General features: G+C 40.4%; 1 protein-coding gene across 1 annotated transcript in view; it reads left to right on the top strand.

Annotated features, from left to right (window-relative positions):
- Nucleotides 1-2572: 2572 nt before the first annotated feature.
- The window catches only part of CCDC60 (coiled-coil domain containing 60), a 163725-nt gene continuing 143600 nt past the window's right edge, over nucleotides 2573-22697 (top strand). Inside the window, exon 1 of the mRNA XM_075178543.1 lies at nucleotides 2573-3006. Coding sequence (XP_075034644.1) covers nucleotides 2719-3006 — 288 coding nt within the window. The 5' untranslated portion in view covers nucleotides 2573-2718. The remainder of the gene's footprint in view (nucleotides 3007-22697) is intronic.

A 22697-nucleotide genomic window follows, 5' to 3' on the forward strand; every position in this document is an offset into this window, starting at 1 on the left:
AAGCTCCGGCTTCTAAACCTGTATAAACTGTTTTTTTATGACATCTCTGGAGTTGCTATTTGGTGTCTAAAAGTAATATTAGTTATACAATGTGCGAACACTACATAAATAATACCTTAAATGGGCTCATGCAAATACAAACAGAATACCATCTTTGTCCAATTATTAAACTTCAACATAGTAGAATAAGTCTGCAAAGGCCTCCTAAAGTATTATTTGTTTGATCCTTTATATCTTAAATTAATCAATAGTTATATTTCTGTGTGGCAACTAAGCCTTTCACAGGTAACAGGTGAAGGAACCTCACTAAGTTACAGGAAAGGGGCAGTTTACTATCCAGGCCCTGGTCACCTGGTTCACAGTAAAGGGAGGTTGTAATAAAAAAAAGGCAGGAGTCAGGGATTCTGAATTTAGATGCAGGACTCGGTATTCAACTCTCACTGCACAGCATAGCAAGCACAGCTGATGCAAATTTAGAGTTGCAATCAGATGATTGCTCACATCACAGAGGCAAGAGTAGAACTTCCAAAGGGGGCAGACAATACAAGACGAGCCATTGATCTAATTTAGGCAGCAAATTGTGCACAAGTTCCTGCTCTGGTGGTGTCTCTTGATGCAGAAAAGGCCTTCGCCAGGGTCTCCTGGCCCTTTATGTGGGCTACTCTCACGGCAATGGGATTTAGAGGCAGATTCTTATGCTGATTAGCATCTCTTTATTACAACCCCTCTGCTGCAGTTCTGGCCAACGACGCCACATCACCTCCATTCTTTATCACAAATGGTACCCGGCAAGGCTGCCCACTCTCCCCTTTCCTATTTGATCTAACAATGGAGCCATTAGCGTGCCGTATACGCAACAACTTAACGATCACAGAGATCCAAGCGGTCAAGACTGACTATAAAATTTCTTTGTATACGAATGATATTCTTATTACAGTTACCAAGATGCCAGGCCAGGCTCCCTTCCCCCCTCCTCTTTTTCCCTCGCTAACACGTTCGTTTCTTCACAATTTTCTTAGTAATTTTCTATTGACTGATTGTTCTTGTTCTTTGCAACTTAATCTGTATACTGTTAAAATTTTGAAAAATTCCCTAATAAAATATGTTTTAAAAAAAAAAAAAGGAAAATGTTATCCTATTTACTGCTTGATTCCTGATTATTATCTTGGCTTGTTCCCGACTTTGCGATACTTGGATCCTGACTTTGTACTGCGCTGATTCTGTTCAGTATACCTGCATCCTGCTGACCTCTGTTTGTCTGACTATTCTACTTCTAGAGCTACATACCTGTAGTGCTCCGACCCACCATGCTATGATGATTTCTGACATCCTGCTTTGTGGCGGGCTCTGGTGAATACTGGTAGGAACTTAGACTATACACCAGCAATCTCTGGCTGTGTCAATCTTAGCTGGTGTTCACAACCCCAGACAATATAGTAGGGAAGTAGATGTCAAAGCGAAACCAGGTAGTGTGTCCAGCTCCCATACAATTCTACCCCTTGACGGCAGCCCTAACTGCATTTATTAATGTATTCATTGCAATTGTAACATATTACCACATACATTACCACTGCCACCTAGTGGCTTTTATGCAAAACTAATTCTGTTGCTATTTGCACTAATTGTCTGCCTAGAACATTCTTTACAGTCATGGCCAAAAATATTGGCACTAGAAAATTGTTAAAATTAACAAATATTTTGGTATCCACACATGCATTTCTTGGGTTTGCAGTTGAATCAGACAGGACAAAATAAACCCCTGTAAACACCCAGTTGTGCCTGAAACTGTCCTGTAATTAGTCACACAACAGGAGAGAGAGCGCTCCTGCCAGTGGTGAGACTGCCAGTAACAGTTGTCACATAACTTAAATAAATAAATATCATATATAAAGTGTTAGCACCAACCTACTCCTATCTGTACAATGAGCACAATAACTTTCCCTCCCACTCCTCCTGTAGCACCAATGACTCTTCAAACAATGAATATTACAAAGCCTTGGAACGAACCACTCGACTGCTAAAAGTGGGGGGTGGTAACACAACTTCAATGTATACTGCAGGATATACAATCACTTTTTCTTAATTATTATGTCATACTTTTCCCATAATAAACTATACACTTTAAACATAATGGTCATATTTCACAATTATACATGTTTACTGCAATGTAATATGTATTCAGGTTTTGAGCTCCCCCTCCCCACAGTGACTATAGTATTCCTGTAACCATGGTAACCCTGCGCGTCTCTGCTGCCCAGGGCTCTGTGGGACACATGTACTTCTGGGGGCAGCTTCTTATATTACTAGTGAGGTCCTCTCAGACAGATTTCATCGGGGTTATTACAGATTATGCATTTTAGCACTTGCAACTATTTATTTGCCATTTAATAGTGAAATAATCACCAGGTAAAGCTAATGGATATTAACTCGGTGGAAACAATCTTTTTGGTCTCTGCATTAAATGCTGCAGTTATATGATCATCCCGGTAATCTTTGCAACGAACTTTTCTGTTATTTGATCTTGTTATTCCTGCAAATGCATTCCTTTATTTTGTATTTTACTTCTGATACAAAAAAAACTTTTACATAGTTGATCAAAACTAGATTTTTATATATATATATTTAATCAAATGAAGCATAGTAATAATTAAATGTTATAGAATTTAATCAAACATAATAATATTGAATTAAACTAATATAGTCTGTGATAGAAAAACCATGCCGGGAAATCCAGGACATTGTGATCCCAGAAGTTTTGTGGTTATTAAACCTCTTCCAATTCCCAGCCAGAAGGGGCTAAAGATCCAGTCTAGAAGCCCCAGTCATTATAACTGCTGGGTATCCTCACGGGAGGAAGTGTTCAGGTCCAACTTCGCCCGGAGACAGAAGCAACTGTCTCAGCAAGGGTACAATTCACCCAACCACAAACCCTATGAGGATTTGGGACACCCTCTCTTCCTGGAGGCCAAAAGACTCATAATCCATTCATTGGGACAAGATGAACAGGTAATCATATTTGTTTTGTATTATTTTGTTTTTGCTGTATTTATATACCTGGGAATTACATAACATATGTAACATTGGTTATTATTATTTTTTTTATCAATACTGTGATTATAATTTAACATATACACTGAATTATTGTTACAACCATGTAGCATAAATACTGTATACATTACAATAAAATGCAGCATAGTGTGTGAACAAAACCGTTGTTCTCTTTAAATGCTAATAAACTGTACTTACAGTACTGCACAGTAGCAGCGATTCCTAACCGGTGTGTCAAGTCAAACTTGTGTTTTTCAATATTGAGCAGATTTTGAAATGAAACTTCTTTTTCACAACCTAGTAAAAATCGTTTCTGGAGAATCTTAAACTTAAACCTTGATGCTCTGTTGGGGTCCTCATAGCCCTCTGAACTGCCTTGTTGTATCCAGTCCAGCTGCAACAGCTTGTCAGTCATAGATAGCTCTGCAGCTTTCTCTGTGTCAGCCCCACCACTAGGGCATGGTACACAATAGGAGCTGGCTACAGACATCCACTGCGCTCAGCTTAGAGTCCTCAGCCTCCATGTTACAGTTTCACATCTGGACTTCAGCCTGAGGAGAGGCCAGCATGCTAGGGAAATGGAGTTTCCCCCAGCATGCTGGCCTTTCTGCAGCACACTCTGGGCCCCTATAGGTCAGAGATAGGCAAAATTCGCTGCATGTCTGTTTTGGTCCTTCTCAGTGAGTGGGTACAGTGCTCCCCAGGCTCGATGTGCTGGTGCCTCTTTCTCTCTATTTGACATTAATGCTGTAAACAAGAACCTGAGACACATACACCAGCACAAATACAGGTCAAAGTCATGACTTGGTAGATACTCGCACACAGGAGACCGGGTACTTCAGTACAACTTGACTTGTGCACCTTCACACCTGTGTCCTCCCTTGCCTTGTGCATCCACACACCTGTGTTCTCTCCTGACTTGTGCACCCACACACCTGTGTCCTCCCTGCCTTGTGCACCCACACACCTGTGTATTCCCCTGCCTTGTGCACCCTCACACCTGTGCCCTCTCCTGACTTGTATACCCTCACACCTGTGTATTCCCCTGCCTTGTGCACCCTCACACCTGTGCCCTCTCCTGACTTGTGCACCCACTCACCTGTGTCCTCCCCTGCCTTGTGCACCCTCACACCTGTGCCCTCTCCTGACCTGTGCACCCACACACCTGTCCCGTTCTCCTGACTTGTGCACCCACACACCTGTGTCCTCCCCTGCCTTGTGCACCCTCACACCTGTGCCCTCTCCTGACTTGTGCACCCACACACCTGTGTCCTCCCCTGCTTTGTGCACCCAGACACCTGTGTCCTCCCCTGCCTTGTGCACCCACACACCTGTGCCCTCTCCTGACTTGTGCACCCTCACACCTGTGTCCTCCCCTGCCTTGTGCACCCACACACCTGTGCCCTCTTCTGACTTGTGCACCCACACACCTGTGTCCTCCCCTGCCTCGTGCACCCACACACCTGTGCCCTCCCTGACCTGTGCACCCTCACACCTGTGGCTTCTCCTGACTTATGCACCCTCACACCTGTGTCCTCCCGTGCCTTGTGCACCCACACAGTTATACCTTCTCCTGACTTGTGCACCCACACACCTGTGTCCTCCTCTACCTTGTGCACCCACACACCTGTACCTTCTCCTGACTTGTGCACCCACACACCTGTACCTTCTCCTGACTTGTGCACCCACACACCTGTACCTCCTCCTGACTTGTACACCCACACTTTGTACCTTCTCCTGACTTGTGCACCCACACTTTGTACCTTCTCCTGACTTGTGCACCCACACACTGTACCTTCTCCTGACTTGTGCACCCACACACGGTACCTTCTCCTGACTTGTGCACCCACACACTGTACCTTCTCCTGACTTGTGCACCCACACACGGTACCTACTCCTGACTTGTGCACACACACACCTGTACCTCCTCCTGACTTGTGCACCCACACACCTGTACCTTCTCCTGACTTGTGCACCCACACACCTGTACCTTCTCCTGACTTGTGCACCCACACACCTGTACCTCCTCCTGACTTGTGCACCCACACTTTGTACCTTCTCCTGACTTGTGCACCTACACACTGTACCTTCTCCTGACTTGTGCACCCACACACTGTACCTTCTCCTGACTTGTGCACCTACACACTGTACCTCCTCCTGACTTGTGCACCCACACACCTGTACCTCCTCCTGACTTGTGCACACACACTTTGTACCTTCTCCTGACTTGTGCACCCACACACTGTACCTTCTCCTGACTTGTGCACCCACACACCTGTACCTCCTCCTGACTTGTGCACACACACTTTGTACCTTCTCCTGACTTGTGCACCCACACACTGTACCTTCTCCTGACTTGTGCACCCACACACTGTACCTTCTCCTGACTTGTGCACCCACACACTGTACCTTCTCCTGACTTGTGCACCCACACACACGGTAGCTTCTCCTGACTTGTGCCCTCTTCTGACTTGTAAGAAAACACAAAGAATTTTCACCTAATATGTGCTTACTTGATACACAGGCTTTTTGTTGAAGGATGAAGAGCCCTATTGTTGTTAAAAATTGGTGTTTTCACAAGTAATAGGGCTTGTTTTTGCTTCGCCCAATGCAAGAAATGCCAGCAACGGCTTGGGGGGCTAATTAACAAGATGGTGAAAAGAGAACAAAAAACGTTGATGCAGTAGGTTTTTCATATTATTATTAATTTATAATCAATGGGGAGTTTACATTTTTGAAGTTATAAAAAAAAAAAGAAGCTTACCGCTCAGGGCCATTATCGCTGGGGCAGCTGAGTATTTGCAAAGTATTTTGCTAAGATATCCCTTGGATTTTAAAAATGTTTATACTTTCTCATTATTGAAGCTTCAGTTACTGATAGTCATTTAACTTTGGTGCGTTGCATAATATTTACCACATAACTGGTATTTTGGTAGATATGCCATAACATTAAACATTTTGTGAATCACAAGACATTTGGTTGTTCCATTGTTACTTTATCTTACTTATTTCTTACTTGTATCTCAGCTAAATGACTTGGTTTGTGTGCAGATATTTTGAGGTATTCTTCAAAATGGCAGAACAAAGAAAAATCTCATTACAGAGACAAAAGTAATTTGAATTTTCATATTTACATTATTGTAAATTGAAAAACGATAATTCTATTAGCCCATCGGGATATTCTTTTTGAAATTATGGAACTGTGTAACCGTATAGGTAACGTGACAAATTGATAATAAGGGCTCGTACACATATGCAATTAAAATCAGACATTCAATGCACATTCTGAAAGCCTGATAACTGAGATTTAGTGCCTAAAATATAATGTAATTGTATGTATCTGTCAACACACACTTTCTGACAAGTGCTCGCTCCACTCATTTCTAAAATTGTCTGAACATTAACACTCAGTACAATATGATGGAGTGCTATAGGAGTGTTCATTAAATACATAGCACACTCTGCTGCAGGGATACTTAAAAACAAGTTTTGAATGCTTTGTTAAAATTGAGGACAAATTACATGGCTTTGTTTATGATTTTAGCAGGTGGGACAATTGGGAACTATATTAATGTCATAATTGTAGAGTAAATTAACTGTACTGTTTAATTTTTCTGTTAAAAAGGATGACATTTTCAGATCACAGTCCACTATTTATTGTTTGGGGACTTCGCAAAAATGAGGCATACCTCGCCAAAGATGGCATTCCAGGGTGGTATGTGAGCCGATCACATGATGGTTACATCGAATCATGGGATGCCATCCTTCACCAGGTATGTCTTGGTTCTGCCAAGTCTCCGGGTCAGTAGCAATAGATATTGCTTTGTGGTCAGATATTCCATCCCCTTTAAATGCATTTAAATCACTTTTAAAAAATGCAGAAACTTTTAACATATCAAATTAGTTTATTTTTAATTATGTTGGAGAAAATCTTTCATTGTACTTTATATATAGATCACATAATTTCGTTTTCATGTTTACTTAATTCTGCTTTACAATTTTAACATTTGTGATTTTGGTTGCATGTTATTATTTAACCTGCATATATATGCAATAAATTTTGTCAGTATAATGACCCTGCAATTTAATTGCTGCCATTTTTCATAAAATGAATTGCAGAACAGCCCATTTTCCACAACTCTTTTTCCACGTCTGTACCTGGTCTATCTATCTACAGGGCCAGTGTTTGTAAATATTGGGCTCTGTGCAATATCCATTGTAGAGCCACCAACCGCATAAGGGCTAGACTTACAGAAGGGCGTAGGCTAGTGCCTAACATGCTGTGAAGATACCGGGTTTTCTGGCCCAATTCTACTCACTTCACACTGGCTGGCCAGCCACGGGTGCCTTACTATGCCAGGGAAGTCTACCCAGTACCTTCTAGGGTTCTCAGTCACTCAGGCAAATGCAGTTAGAAAGTAAAACAATACATTTATTGGAATTCGGGATCATATTTGCTCCCGAATTCCACGTAGGTTTCCCAGACTCATGAAGGGCAGGCTATTCTCCCGTATCCTGCCCACTTCCTAGTGAAGTGGACAGGATGGGAGCCTCCATGATACAATTTGCGGTGAATTGCGGTATTTTGTCCCCGCCCATGACAAAATTACGCTTTTGTGTCATTGTGTCAAAGGGGTGGGGCCAACTGATGCAGTAGGCTGTGCCCTGCCCCGCTCCGTACTTGTGTCCCAGAGGTCAATTCTGAAAAGTTGGTAAGTATCTTCTAGATGTTCTAGGAGGGGGGATTGGATCTTTGCCAGAAACAACCGGACAAGGAGCTCCAAAGTTTTCTGGCCCGTGGGCAGTTTTCACTCAAAGATGTGGGGGAGGGGAGCATGCTCTCCAGAAACAGAGGACATGCCAAAGGACTATTTGAAGTTGGGCATTTAAGGGTGGACAAGGCACCCAAGGGATGTTGGACTACAACTCTCCTACCACTGATGTGTGCACAGAGGTGACCCAGTTTTAATGTTGTCTCATCTTATGACACAGGGCAGCATAAAGCTCCATGCCAGCTTAGTGGGATGATATGCCCGCACCCATGGGACCCTGGTGGGAGATTGAAGAAATGTGTACTACTGTTTACCTTAACATCAGACCCAGGTGAAACCACAGCAGACCAGAGACTTTGGATTTGGGGGAGAAAGGTTTACTTGGGGCAAGGGAGCCACTGGGAAACAAGGGTTAAAAAAGTGAAGGCGGAATGTGGTGAAACGAGGTATTAATATCACCCTAACCAGCCTGTCCCTTATTTCTCACATAATATGGTTTATAGCAAATACTTTTTATAGCCCTTGCTTTTGTTCCCCAGCTCAAAAAATACCACTGCAATGTCTAATTACATGTGGATAAGGGGACAATTTAGATCATTGTAAATATGTATATTGTTTATTGTATCTTGTTGATATTGCATGGAAGCTGTTAGTCAATGTCCTTAAAGTGAAGCCAGGTGGGTTATAGGTAAGGATTCAATTACAGGATACAGGTGAGGGGAAAGGCCAATTAGTATCTATTGTTCTCAACATGACTAGTTCAGACATTTTGTCATGAGCACAGCAGGGGACCTTCTGTGGAAGTACAGCTCATCTCCACTCCCCCTCCAACCCCCTCATACAGCACCCACCAATGATTTAGAAGGGCAGACTCAGGGGTTTGCCCAGGGAGGGGACAACACTGTAGAAATTAGACCCTAGATATAAGGAACCATTACGGGGGAGGGGACTGGAAGCTGCAGGGTGGCTGGTTTTAGAGTTGCTGTTACATGTAACACACAAATATCAACTTTGAATTTCAGTGTACAAATAAGCTATCAAGTATTTGTGTGCTACATGAAAAAACAGTCAGTATTTAACTTATGTGCAAAATAGAAAACTAATTTGCACCCCTTGCATTGTAACATGGTTTTGTCCAGGAGACTGAAATAAGAAGTTTCTTAAGTTAAGATCCTTAATGAATCAGGCCCCTAGTTATCATTTATTTAGTACATTCTACAAAATGACAGCTAGAGTCTGATTGGTTGCTATAGGCAACATCTCTACTTTTTCAAACCTGCAGTTTAGTAAATATACCCCTAAATGTAATTTATAGAAGGCCAATTGTGCTCTTACCATCCCGCCTACCTGCTTGCTCTTAGCCAACGACCCTGGCAGCTCCATTGCACTAGGCTCCTTGCACACCGGGGCAATGAGAACATTTTCCCTGAGAGATCTCTTAGAGCTGCATGATGCACTTTCTGCATCTCCACGGCAACCCCTGACTTCCCCTATCGGCCAGTGTAAAGACGTTCCTGAATTTATTGGTTCTTTTAAATGCAGTAAGGTAATTCCCTTACTCATCGCTCCCCCCTCCTCCCCACATCATCCACCACTGCACAAAAGACACGATCCATTACCAACTTATGCGCACATGCCCTACAAACAATGCAGAGCATTGTGCAACTTGAAAGGAAGTGGAGATAAGAGCTGGTATATCATACCTGCACATACCACCCTACTCCAAGCACTGCTTATGTGTGCAGCAGACCAAGAATAAAACGTGTACATACCTTGCAACAGCATGCAATTATTTTAATACATTGCAGTGTAAAAAATACACTAAAAAGACTCAAACCAATGACTCAAGTTAATCATCCAAAATGTTCTAAAATGATTGTACAGCTGGTATTTTGCTTAGTACTTGTAAATGAAATTGTATTGAAATATTTGTGTAAGTATAATTTTTTTTTTCAAATGTGCACTTTATCCATTTAGCGCATAAAGCAAAAGAAAAAGAAGCCCACAATAACTTCAATTATGTCTTCTGGTTAGGAGGAAGCTATTATTTTCACACCATGTTCTTAAGCGAGAAAATAAAAGCGTTAGAGCAGTTTATGCAGAGGCATAAAATTACATTTTTTTTTATTTAGACTCACGATATATCTGGCTGTTGTTTTTTTTCTTTCAAGTATGACCCCATATTTAACTGTTATGCAGCAAAAATATGTTTTCTTAAAGCCAGACAAGCAAGAGTATTTATCTGAGGATATTTAGGGAACTTTTAACAATAATGTTTTAGCATATATTTGCCAGAGTATATAGCAAAAGAATGTCACTGTAGTTACACTCTGGTACACTAGATGGTCTCACCAAGGCACATCAAGTTGTGCACCTATTTTCAAGGCTCTAGAACTGGAACCTAGGTTTGCGGGTAGGGGAGGAGATCTGAATAGGCACTGTGCAAGACTGTAAGCACCACATTCAGAGTCTAACCTCCTACCACTGCTTGGTTTAGCCTCATTTATGGTTTGTCACAAGAGTAAGGGGACATCCTCCTCATCATCAACATTTATATAGTGCTGGCATATTCCATAGAGATTTGATAACAAACATAGTAATAAAACAATACTGGGTAATACAGAAAGACAGAGAGGTATAAGGGTCTTTCTTACATTGGGACTGCCGTTACTACATGTGGCACTTTTGTGTTTTGGAAGCTTTGTTTTATATTGGGAAACCCTATTCCAAAAAATACTCAAACAGTAATGTGAATAAAGTGGATTTATTGACAGTGTAGTCAATTCTTGAAAACACTACTGCAAGTATAAATAAACCACTCACTGATAAACAACTCATGGTATTGTATATGGTAAACATTTCCTACTTGTCACTCTCTGTAATTAAAAACATGGGTTCTACCCATTCACACATTAACATCAGTCACCACAAAAGAAAAAAAAAAAAGAATCTTGGTCAGATGGGCCAATAGGAGGCAACTTTTTAAGATGATTGGTGGTGCTCACAGTGGCTTAGTGGTTAGCACTTCTGCCTCACAGCACTGGGGTCATGAGTTTGATTCCCGACCATGGCCTTATCTGTGAGGAGTTTGTATGTTCTCACCGTGTTTGTGTGGGTTTCCTCCAGGTGCTCCGGTTTCCTACCATACGCCAAAAACATACTAGTAGGTTAATTGGCTGCTATTAAATGGCCCTTAGTCTCTGTGTGTGTGTGTGTATGTTAGGGGATTTAGATTGTAAGCTCCAATGGGGCAAGGAGTGATGTGAATGAGTTCTCTATACAGCGCTGCGGAATTAGTGGCATTATATAGATGATGATGATGATTGGTGGTGCTCAAGTTAACACAACCATCCTGCAGGATGCTCATACCAGCTTTAAGAATTGTATCAATGGTTTAGGTCTGAAATTATAAGTGAGGGCTAATCCACAATTGTTTTAAGTTGCGTCTGCCAATGCTTCGGCCAGCTAATGACCCTATTCACTCCACTACCTGAAAAAGTTTGCCAGCTGGACGTAACATAGACACACACAGCTTTCCACTTTGTGGATTAAACCTCACCTTTGAGTGAAATATGTTGTCCACTCTCCCGAAATGTCCGGGTACCTCTCCCAGGACCTCTCTCCTGTCACCTGCCCACATTATAAAGAATTGGGTGGGATGGTAGCCTTGATCGTCGCTGCATGGGACAGGGCGCTGTGTCACGCCCCACTACGCACTAGCCTCTTCACTTCCCCTCCGGGATCTCAGAAAGAGTGCATTTTTATATAGATAGTGCCATTTGACACACTACTATAATCAATGCAAAGTAGTACAAAATGCTATTATGCATTGTGGAACCAAACTGACAATTTTGAGAGCAAATGGAGGTGTTTATATCCATATTCATTCAATCCAAGACAGGGACTGTTTGTAAGGAGAGAAGTGAGCATTTTGTTCCAAAATAGAAACAGTTTGGCTTATAGTTTTAATTTAGTATGAGCTAGAATGCAAAGGTAAAAAGTATTGAGAGGGCTGAGTGATCAGTCACACAGAAATGTTGGTCAGAGGGTTGTTGTCTTGTGTTAGCTGTGTAGAGAGTGGTAATAGAGTAACCTAGGGAGATTAAGATGGTGGTTGAGGAATATCATAAACTTGTCTGAAGAGGTGGGTTTTATCAATATTAGATGATTTTGTATTGCCGGTTACTGCAGCAATATAAAACTGATATCACCACAATGTGTTAATAACATTTCTCTCAAGGCATCTGAGTGATGCTCAGCCATCCTGACCAGGAATGGTAAGACTTTACTTACTGCTTCGCCAGGCCAGCCTCAGGGGATATACTTATGCATGCCCTGGATAGCCAATTCGCAAATGCCCAGTCTTGGGCTTCCAGTTCCAATAAGTGACAAAAAAAATGTTTAAAATGAGTTAAAGATATAAAAAAAAATTATTTAAAGAATTGACAAATAAAAAAACTGTTTTAATTGATTTTCCTCTGTTATTCCCATCCTGAATTGTTAGTTATAGTTTGTATTGCGACGGTCATCAGATAAGATTATAGAAGTTAGTGATTAATAAAGCAATGTAGAACAATGGTACACAATAAAAATCAGCTCTTCACTCCCTTCTTGGGCAGAGCGGCGACTCTCTGTAATCCGTCGCTTATCTTGTCCTATTGTGTATAAGCCAAACACTTTATCCCCATCATAGAGTGACATGAGTAGGAAACACATCCTCAACAAGCGATGGATTTTTGTTAAACACAAACCGCTTTAAAAAAGAGTTGACAAAACATAGACTGATTCATCACTGAATGGCTATTTATATTTTTACGTTTTAATTAATTTAATTTAGAACATACGTAAAAATTAAAGTAAGACCGAGGTCCCCACATGGTGAAGTACTTTCTAGATAGTGTTCCCAGCTATACCGGTCATACATTCCAACATTCTGATCGGCAGGACAATGGTGTCAACGGGCAGAATGGCAGGGCGGAGCCCTCAAATTGGTATTGCCTCGCCCCAAATTGAAAAAGTTGGGAGGTATGGTCTTGAGCTAGTTAAGCTGGCAACACACATTGGGCCTGATTCATTAAGGAAAGGAAAGCCAAAAAATTGTAGTAACTTTGCTCATGGAGAAACTATGTTACAATGCAAGGGGTGCAAATTAGTTTATTATTTTGCACATAAGGAAAATACTGGCTGTTTTTTTCATGTGGAACACAAATACTTTATAGCTTTATGTTTACACTGAAATTTAATGTTGGTCTAGGACATGCCCTACCCCAACTATAAATCTGTCACCACGTTTTAAATTTCCTCCCCCTCCAATGCAACATGGTTTTGTCATTTTATCTATACTTTCCTTAATGAATCATGCCCATTATCTACAGCTTTGGAGACAACTGCAGTGCCTGTTAATCATTCAAAAATGATCAGACCATCATTGGGTATATCATAAGATATCCACTAATAGTCCATGTGTGGTCGACTTCCAGCTACAGTATCAGGCCTCCAGGAGCACTAAACTTGGTGACCACTGTTGTTTCCAACTGTGCAGAACGTTGCACTGCCAGTCTTGTCTAGGGTGAGATTAGGGGTATTTTTTGTGACATCAGCATGAGAGACTAATCTTGGATGAAGTGTGTGGAGTTAAAGATAAAGGGACCATATTCTATTAGCTTCTGGGATGGTGGTATCGCACAGCCGCGCACATAAAGTGCAGTTACGGTACCGCCACATCGCAGAAAATCTGCGGTGTAGCTGTATCGGGAAGGAGGCGGCCGCACATAGCCGTAATCCCGGAAGCTAATTGAATATGCCCCAAAAAGTGAGATGATAGTTTCCAATTTTCATGACATCTGGAACATAGGTAGTGAGTGGATATGCCTGTGGGTGGTGTGGAGATTTTGCAGGATGGACTAAGAAGATTAGTTTTATATATATAAATAACCTCTCAGGGATGTAGTAGCAAAATATGAAATTGGTTGAATGGAACAACTTTTATTGTGACATTTACCTTTAGAGCATGGATGGATAAATGTCCAGTCAGCTAGCTGCATTTAAAATTGAACTATCATCGAGTTATAACCTGTGCTTTCATAGTGTTCATAAAAGAAGGCACATGTTGGGCAAATTAACTGTCTTTGCTATACTTATAAGGATTTACTGTTTGTTTTAAGCAGCAGTTGCGATAAAGCAGGTTTTGAGAAGTTAGTGTATATCATTCAGTGGCTGTGAAAAAAATGTCTCTGTTGCATTCACCTAGTTGAACGCATGCATAACAAAGCTTCAATAGAGGAATCAAAGGTCTCTGTTTTGAACACAATAGATGCATAATGTTTTTATTTACTAAACAGATAATAGTCAATGGATCTGTCACCCTCCACTAGAGCTTTATTATCCATGATTTTTACTGAGTAAACACAGTGGACCTTAGAAAGGGACACAATACTACTGTATCCTAACCCTAAAAATTGCTATATCACTTTGTGCAAATAATATAACCATAAAATATACCATCCCATCTGGTGTATTTTCAGAGAAATATGGTAACATAGTAGCCAGTGCCATGAGCCTTAAACTTCCTAACAACGTTATATATGGTAGCAGAGGCGGAACTAGGGAGCTGTGGTTCCCGGTGCAGGGAAACGGGGAGGAGGGAACTGTAGCCCACAGCTCGCTAGTTCCCCGTGCAGCGGGTCCCAATATCTCCAAGTGGTCCCGTGCTCCCCACCTGCTGCACCAATGGTAGTTCCGCCACTGTTATGGTAGAAACAAGACCATCAAGGTTTGATTTGTAGTCTTGAGATTGTCTATTCTTGGCTACAATCTTCTGTCTGACCTCCTTAGCTAATTATCTGTCTTTCTTTTCTGAGTGGTATAAGTTATGAATTAGTAAATTTTTCTGCTTTTTGTTTTCTTCCACTACAAATCAAATATTTACATATGTGGAAACTAAAATATTTTGCATTGTCAACAATTTTCTGGCGCAAATGATGCATTATAAGAAAAAAAACTACAAGGGTTCCAATATTTTTGGCCACTAGTGTAACATAAAATAGTCGTATATAATATCCGTTGACAAAGCATAGTTCTTGTAAATGTATAGTTGCCATACTAGTTCTTTTCTCCACATGAGGTCAATTTCTGTTTTCAATTTGTCTTATTCTATAAAAAAAATGCAAAAATGTATTTCTTTGTAATACAAATTTCTGCTAAGCAAGATCAATTTTGTAGCACATGACATTGATTTTTTGGTACTACACAATTTTTTGAGCACCGAATTGATGCTATAGCCCAACATTTTGTGATATAGTTGTGTCTTAAAATTAATTTGTAGCATGTGCATAGTCTTATCTTACATATTTTGTAGCATGTAAAATTGATTTTGTGCTACAAAATGATTTTTGCTGCAACAAAAACTAATTTTGTTGCACGAGAGCGAGGTTTTAGTAGTAAAATCTTAATTTTGTGCATATGGGGTAATTTTTGTGTTAATAATTTGCAGCAGACTTATTTTGTGGCACAACCAACCATTTATGTGCAGGCTTATGCTTAATTATATGACAGAATGACTGATTAATAAACATCACCCCATAGTTAATTAGCTGGTGTTGTGTTTTATTTTTGTGTGTTTAAAGAAAAGAATTAGCAAACATTTGGGTGAAAAAAAAACACATTAAACCAACATTACACAGCACAGTCTAATCCAGCACTAAATGTGATGTTAGGATAAATACATTTTTAAAATGGAATAATCAGGAAATATTGTTTAGCTTAGAAGTATGTTTATTGAGAACATTAAGGTAGGCATTGCAATGTGCATGCTAATTAACTAGCTTACTGCAGTCTTGATGAGACAATCTATTCACATTAGCTAAAGTAGATAAGCTTTTTTATTATTACATTTATAGAAGCAATAGATGTAGTTTCCCATGTACTTAATAATTATCCTTTAATTACTTTTTAGTGCAACCTACAAACAGATGGCATTTTATTTAGTGCAAAGTTATAAAATCAGATCACCACATTTGGTCCTGGATGACAGATTACAGAGCTGATATACAAGTAGGATGTTCCAGAAGTTACAGTCACTGTGATGAGGTCTTAACCGGGCCACTGACATGATGACGATCCAGTCTTTCAACCAATAAACAGACATCTGCATTGAGAGTGGTCTTTTAAATACCACAAGAGCTCATCCGAAGAAGTCCTATGTAAACAAGCTACTAATAATATTTACAAATATATATTTAACTGAAGATATGTGTGTATAAGGCTGAGAGCATGGAGGAAAAAGGTGAACTCTACTATAGCAAATGTCACATAGCAGCAAAAGCCTAAATGCCTGATAGAAGACATTAGCTTGCAGCCAGCTACATAACAAGGTCACATACAAATTCAAACACCTCACCCTTTAAGTCAACTTTACACTAACTTTTCATATAATAGTCCCCAACATGTTTAAAACAAATGGTGACTGTGAATAGGATCAATGCTGACAGTTGGAAGCCCAGTTATGGTGAAGATGATGTGGCAGAAGGGGCAGGGGAGGTAGCAAGTGCTGCATGCTGGTTGTCTATGACAATAGCTAATATACTGATACTGGTGCCTGTAGCTTGGCAATGGCATGACTGGAGGTGTTGTTTATTAAGATAATAAGGTATTAATATTAGGAGTTATTCTTCAGTGGAGTCCATTTTGTCCTGATGTTGGAATGTTTACACATTCTCCTCACATCTTAGATCAAGGTATTTTCAATGAATTTTCACTGTATTGTAGGTTTAGTTATCATTTAAATCTATCTATCTATCTATCTATCTATCTATCTATCTATCTATCTGTATACACTTATATATATACCGGTATGTATATATATACATATATATATATATATATATATATATATATATACAGATATATATATATATATATATATATATATATATATATATATATATATATATATATATACATGTCCCTGAGGAAAGTACTATACTGAAACATTGGAATGGATTAAATATACCCTTTTGATACTAACTACAATTTGTCTTAAATCCTTGAGTGCGACCTCACCGGGAATCTATTGTCCTATCCATACAAGTGAAGCACCGAGGAAGGCAACAGGGTAATATACACATGCTATTTATAAGTGCCAAGCACCTGGATACTATCTCTCTCTCTCTCTCTCTCTCTCTCTCTCTCTCTCTCTCTCTCTATATATATATATATATATATATATACACATATATACACACATTGCAGCCCCTCTGTAAGCCCTCACTGTACTTGATAACAACATGTGATAGGCTAAACCTCAGCTGGATTCTTCCCGCTCACATAGAGCCGATGACTCAGTTGACTTTTTTATGCTTGTTATAAAACATCTTAAATTGTTCCTCAGTGATCAGTTTGTGCTTCAGTTTCTATTTTAGTCCCTGAAAAATGAGATGCAGAAACATTTTGATGATTTCCTAAAGTGGATGGAAGAAATAGCAGAGTGAGGTATCAGATCTGTATGTCTTTATTGGCTCCAATCATATTTATGACAAGAAGCACTTGAGTAATTCTCGAGGGTTTTAATTAGCACATGATAGCCATGACTTTGAGAATAACTACACCTCATCTTCATTATACTAATGATTTAATTTTCCTTAGACCTTTTGTGAAGTATTTCCTTCAGGATGGTAATGTGTGCTGACATGCATTTAACTCCTCTAGTGTTAGAGCTCACGGTTGAACAACTTTCTGTCAACATTGCTAAAATGAAAAAGGTTACATTTCTTCTACTTCAAGTTGCAATATTGCCTTGTTGGTTTAGTCATAAAGAAAGACTAATTTTCTCACCATATAATTTTTCTTGATTATAACATGCCTTTTGGAGAATTTATTATGAGCAGTGACATTTAGCAAGGAACACTGGAGTAAATGTAGAATTGTTCAATATGATATATAATAATGAACTTAATACACTTGTATTAACTTTGAGTTGGGTTGTGTGAAAGAGATCATTTTACCCATACTTGCCTACTTTTTAAATCTGTACTCCAGAAGATCCCAGTGTACAGATCATGTGACAGATGGTAGGAGGGGGCATTATGACATCATTATGTCACTATAGCCCCGCCCCTATTACAAAATACAGAAATTCAAGGTATTGAATAGCGGGGGGTAGGCTTAATGACGCAATTACGCACTCCCCCATTCAATGCAGTGAATTTCGTCATTTTACAGGGTCCGGGAGGTTTGCCTACTCTTTCAGGAGTCTTGGAGGACTCCCCGAAATTCAGGAGCCTCCTGGAAATTCTGTGAAAGTAGGCAAGTATGATTTTACCAGTGTGCCAGGTATCTTGGGGGTGCTGTAGTTTTTTTTTTTTTCTATTTATTTTTTAAGATCTATTTAAGATCTATTTCATCAGTTTCAGAGCACCTTTTGTTATTAGTCTTCATCTCCTGTAAATCTGCATGTCTCCAGTTTTGAGTTGGGCGGGGATAGAATCATCGGTGGCCAATCAGATGATCAGAATGTTCATATAAACACAGAGCGGTTCGGGAGTTGAGTGTACTAATCTTAATGGGAGTCAGTGATCTTTCTATACTAGTGAGTGAGGAAAGGGCTGAATGTGACAGGGGCAGTGTTATCATGTGAGGAGGACAGTAGAGACAAGCATGAAGACACAGACTAAGAGATAGTGTACGGAACCCCTGACAGCACTAACTAATAATGTGAGTTCTACAGATATGATGAGCATGGCTGTGTGAGAATCAGTATTACAGATACGATGAGCATGGCTGTGTGACAATCAGTATTACAGGTATGATGAGCATGGCTGTGTGAGAATCAGTATTACAGATACGATGAGCATGGCTGTGTGACAATCAGTATTACAGGTATGATGAGCATGGCTGTGTGAGCATCAGTATTACAGGTATGATCAGCATGGCTGTGTGAGAATAAGTATTACAGGTATGATGAGCATGGCTGTGTGAGAATCAGTATTACAGGTATGATGAGCATGGCTGTGTGAGAATCAGTATTACAGGTATGATGAGCATGGCTGTGTGAGAATCAGTATTACAGGTATGATGAGCATGGCTGTGTGAGAATCAGTATTACAGGTATGATGAGCATGGCTGTGTGAGAATCAGTATTACAGATATGATGAGCATGGTTGTGTGAGAATCAGTATTACAGGTATGATGAGCATGGGTGTGTGAGAATCAGTATTACAGGTATGATGAGCATGGCTGTGTGAGAATCAGTATTACAGGTATGATGAGCATGGCTGTGTGAGAATCAGTATTACAGATATGATGAGCATGGTTGTGTGAGAATCAGTATTACAGGTATGATGAGCATGGGTGTGTGAGAATCAGTATTACAGGTATGATGAGCATGGCTGTGTGAGCATCAGTATTACAGGTATGATTAGCATGGCTGTGTGAAAATCAGAATTACAGGTATGATGAGCATGGCTGTGTGAAAATCAGTATTACAGGTATGATGAGCATGGCTGTGTGAGAATCAGTATTACAGGTATGATAATCATGACTGTGAGCATCAGTATTACAGGTATGATGAGCATGGCTGTGTGAGAATCAGTATTACAGATATGATGAGCATGGTTGTGTGAGCATCAGTATTACAGATACGATGGGCATGGCTGTGTGAGAATCAGTATTACAGGTATGATGAGCATGGGTGTGTGAGAATCAGTATTACAGGTATGATGAGCATGGCTGTGTGAGAATCAGTATTACAGGTATGATGAGCATGGCTGTGTGAGAATCAGTATTACAGGTATGATGAGCATGGCTGTGTGAGAATCAGTATTACAGGTATGATGAGCATGGCTGTGTGAGCATCAGTATTAAAGGTATGATTAGCATGGCTGTGTGAAAATCAGTATTACAGGTATGATGAGCATGGCTGTGTGAAAATCAGTATTACAGGTATGATGAGCATGGCTGTGTGAGAATCAGTATTACAGGTATGATAATCATGACTGTGAGCATCAGTATTACAGGTATGATGAGCATGGCTGTGTGAGAATCAGTATTACAGATATGATGAGCATGGTTGTGTGAGCATCAGTATTACAGATACGATGAGCATGGCTGTGTGAGAATCAGTATTACAGGTATGATGAGCATGGGTGTGTGAGAATCAGTATTACAGGTATGATGAGCATGGCTGTGTGAGCATCAGTATTAAAGGTATGATTAGCATGGCTGTGTGAGAATCAGTATTACAGGTATGATGAGCATGGCTGTGTGAGAATCAGTATTACAGGTATGATGAGCATGGCTGTGTGAGCATCAGTACTACATGTTGAGATACTTCAACAGACTCAGACTTAATGTTGCTTGAGTGATTACACTGGAGGGACTGCAGGAGGAACCTTTCCTAAATATGTTACTGTGTTGTCGCTCTGTGTTATAGCAATGTACTCTGTTGTACAAAGAATGTTCTAGTTTTGTTCTCATATTTTTACATGCAAGATGTGTTATGTCTGTATGCTGAGATAACTACACAGTTTAATATAAAGTTATTCCACAAAGAACTTCTCAGTAAGTACCTATTGACAGAATGAAAGAAGCATCATCTGCACCACTACAGATATGATGAGAATTACTACAAATATAATGAGCTGCTCTATGTGAGAATCAGTTGTACACAGGGGCATCATCTGTCCCACAGCAGAATAGAGGAAGGGCCTGATAATACCGCTCCAAGCTCCAAGGCCCCTGCTCTGCTCTCAGAAGAGTAGAACAGAAGCCTAGACTGAGCATGCGCCAGTGGGGCGCATACGCAGAAAACCCTGACTGGGCATTCCCCGAGCTTGCGTCAGACCTGTAGTGGATTCACCCACTGCAGTGACTGTATTTTCTCTACTGGTACTACAGATATTAGGATCATGGCTGTGTGAGATTCAGTACTACAAATATAAAAAACATGACTGTGTAGGAAAGATATTATTATATGGACTGTCTGAAAATCAGACATGGTGAATTAAGCTGTGTGGGGACCAAGAGTAGAGATATAAAGATCTAGGCTGCTTGAGAATCAGTACTACAGATACAATCAGCGTGAATGTGTCAAAATCAGTACTACAGTAATAATGAGCTGGACTGTTAGAACCTCTGCAGTGAGTGTAGGGATTAACCAGACCATAAAGCAGTAAAAACATTCTTTAGATTGCTAAACATTAACAAACATTGCAGCTCGAGTTACCATGGAGACTTTTTAGACTTAATTAAAGTAGCTCACATTGCTTTTCCTAACCTCAAAGGTTTGAGTTTTATTTCGCTAATATGTAAACTGCAAAGTATCCTAATTATCTTTCTCAAGTGTTCATCAAGCTGCTCAGTATTACAGTTTCTTTTTTAGTACAAGCAAATACAAAGCTTCATCTGTCATAAATGATATTGTAAAAAATTCTGCTCACAAAGGAAGAGTACTTCTTCATCTTCAGGCGTATTATTGTGTCTGCACTTAAAACAACCAGTTTTCTATGAGTTCCATATGGCTTGAAAGAGCCACTGCCTTAAAGGAGAAGGCCAGTAAAATATTATTTTTATATCCAAAACCACACTCTTTAATTTAGTAGATCCACATGGCTCTGTGCTGCATCCCAACATTTAGGAGATACTTACCTTCCATCTCCACAGCTTTCTTATAAAGGCTGAACAGTTTAGCCTCTTGAGGACCCGTCGCAGGTTGTTGAAGAAAGAAAATGGGAGAAGGGTTAACTATCTTTGTATCTAATCCAAAATGTAGTAGTACCTGGTTGAGTGTTTCTTTGCGATCACTGTCCTCTCCAAGTTGTGCACTGTACAAATAATAGTAAAACTATGTGTGTCAGGCGCCACCTCCACACTAACACTAGGTGCAGGAGACGGTTGCCTGTTCCTTGCTGATTACGCGCCCTGTTGCCTAGCAATGGGACACTCCCTTGTTTATTCACATGCACTGTAGGCCACGCATCTCCATTGCTAGGCAACGGGATGCTCAACACTCCTCTGTCGGCGGTTAGCGCCGACATGCAGTCACCCCATCAGTGTGCTTCTGGCTGCTTATTTGGAAGTCTCTGGCACCATTAGGATACCAGTGTATTGGTTCACTACCTTGCTCCAGCACTTACCTGGGGTTTCTGCATCCTGCATATCTCGGTTCTGATCTCCTGGTTTACGCTTGGTGCTTCATTGTTCGTTTTGTTCCGACTCCTGGCTTGCCCTGACTATCCTCTGGATTCTCCCTGTGTATTGTTCTGCTTGGCTCGCTCTGACCCGGATTGTTCTACTACGCCTGACTACTCCTGTCACTACGCCAGTGACTGTCTCAGAGAACCGCGACCTGCGTATCCCTTGCAGCAAAGCCCAAACTCTCTTGCGGGGGTCCCTGGTGAATACTGCATGCCTCCCAGTTCATTTGTGCCAATACCGGCTAGTGGCCACCTCTGCTAATTCAGTGACAATGTCTAGTTAGAGTAAAGTTCAGAGTGGGGTCTTTCAGATTAGATTTATCAAACTTTCTAAAAAGAAAAAGCCCATAGAAAACAATCAGATTCTAGCTATCATTTATCTAGTATATGTTAGAAGCTGATAACTAGATCCTGATTGAATGCTATGGGCAACACCTCCACTTTTCCCTTTTAGAAGGTTTGTTAATACTACCCCCTAATCTCTTGAGTTTCCATAGCACATAACTTAGGAAGCATAAGACATAACTAGCCTAAATAATTCCAGTTTTCCGGCCATGATTTGGTGCCATCTGTTGGGAGATCTGGGTGGGTAAGGGCAATCTTTACTATTGCACCCACATGCAGAATTACCATCTCATGTTGTAGGCCAAGATATTTCAACTAGCTTCAGGGAGTTGGAGATTGTGCC

Source organism: Mixophyes fleayi, chromosome 1, assembly GCF_038048845.1.
Source record: "Mixophyes fleayi isolate aMixFle1 chromosome 1, aMixFle1.hap1, whole genome shotgun sequence".
Taxonomy (NCBI): Eukaryota; Metazoa; Chordata; class Amphibia; order Anura; family Limnodynastidae; genus Mixophyes; species Mixophyes fleayi.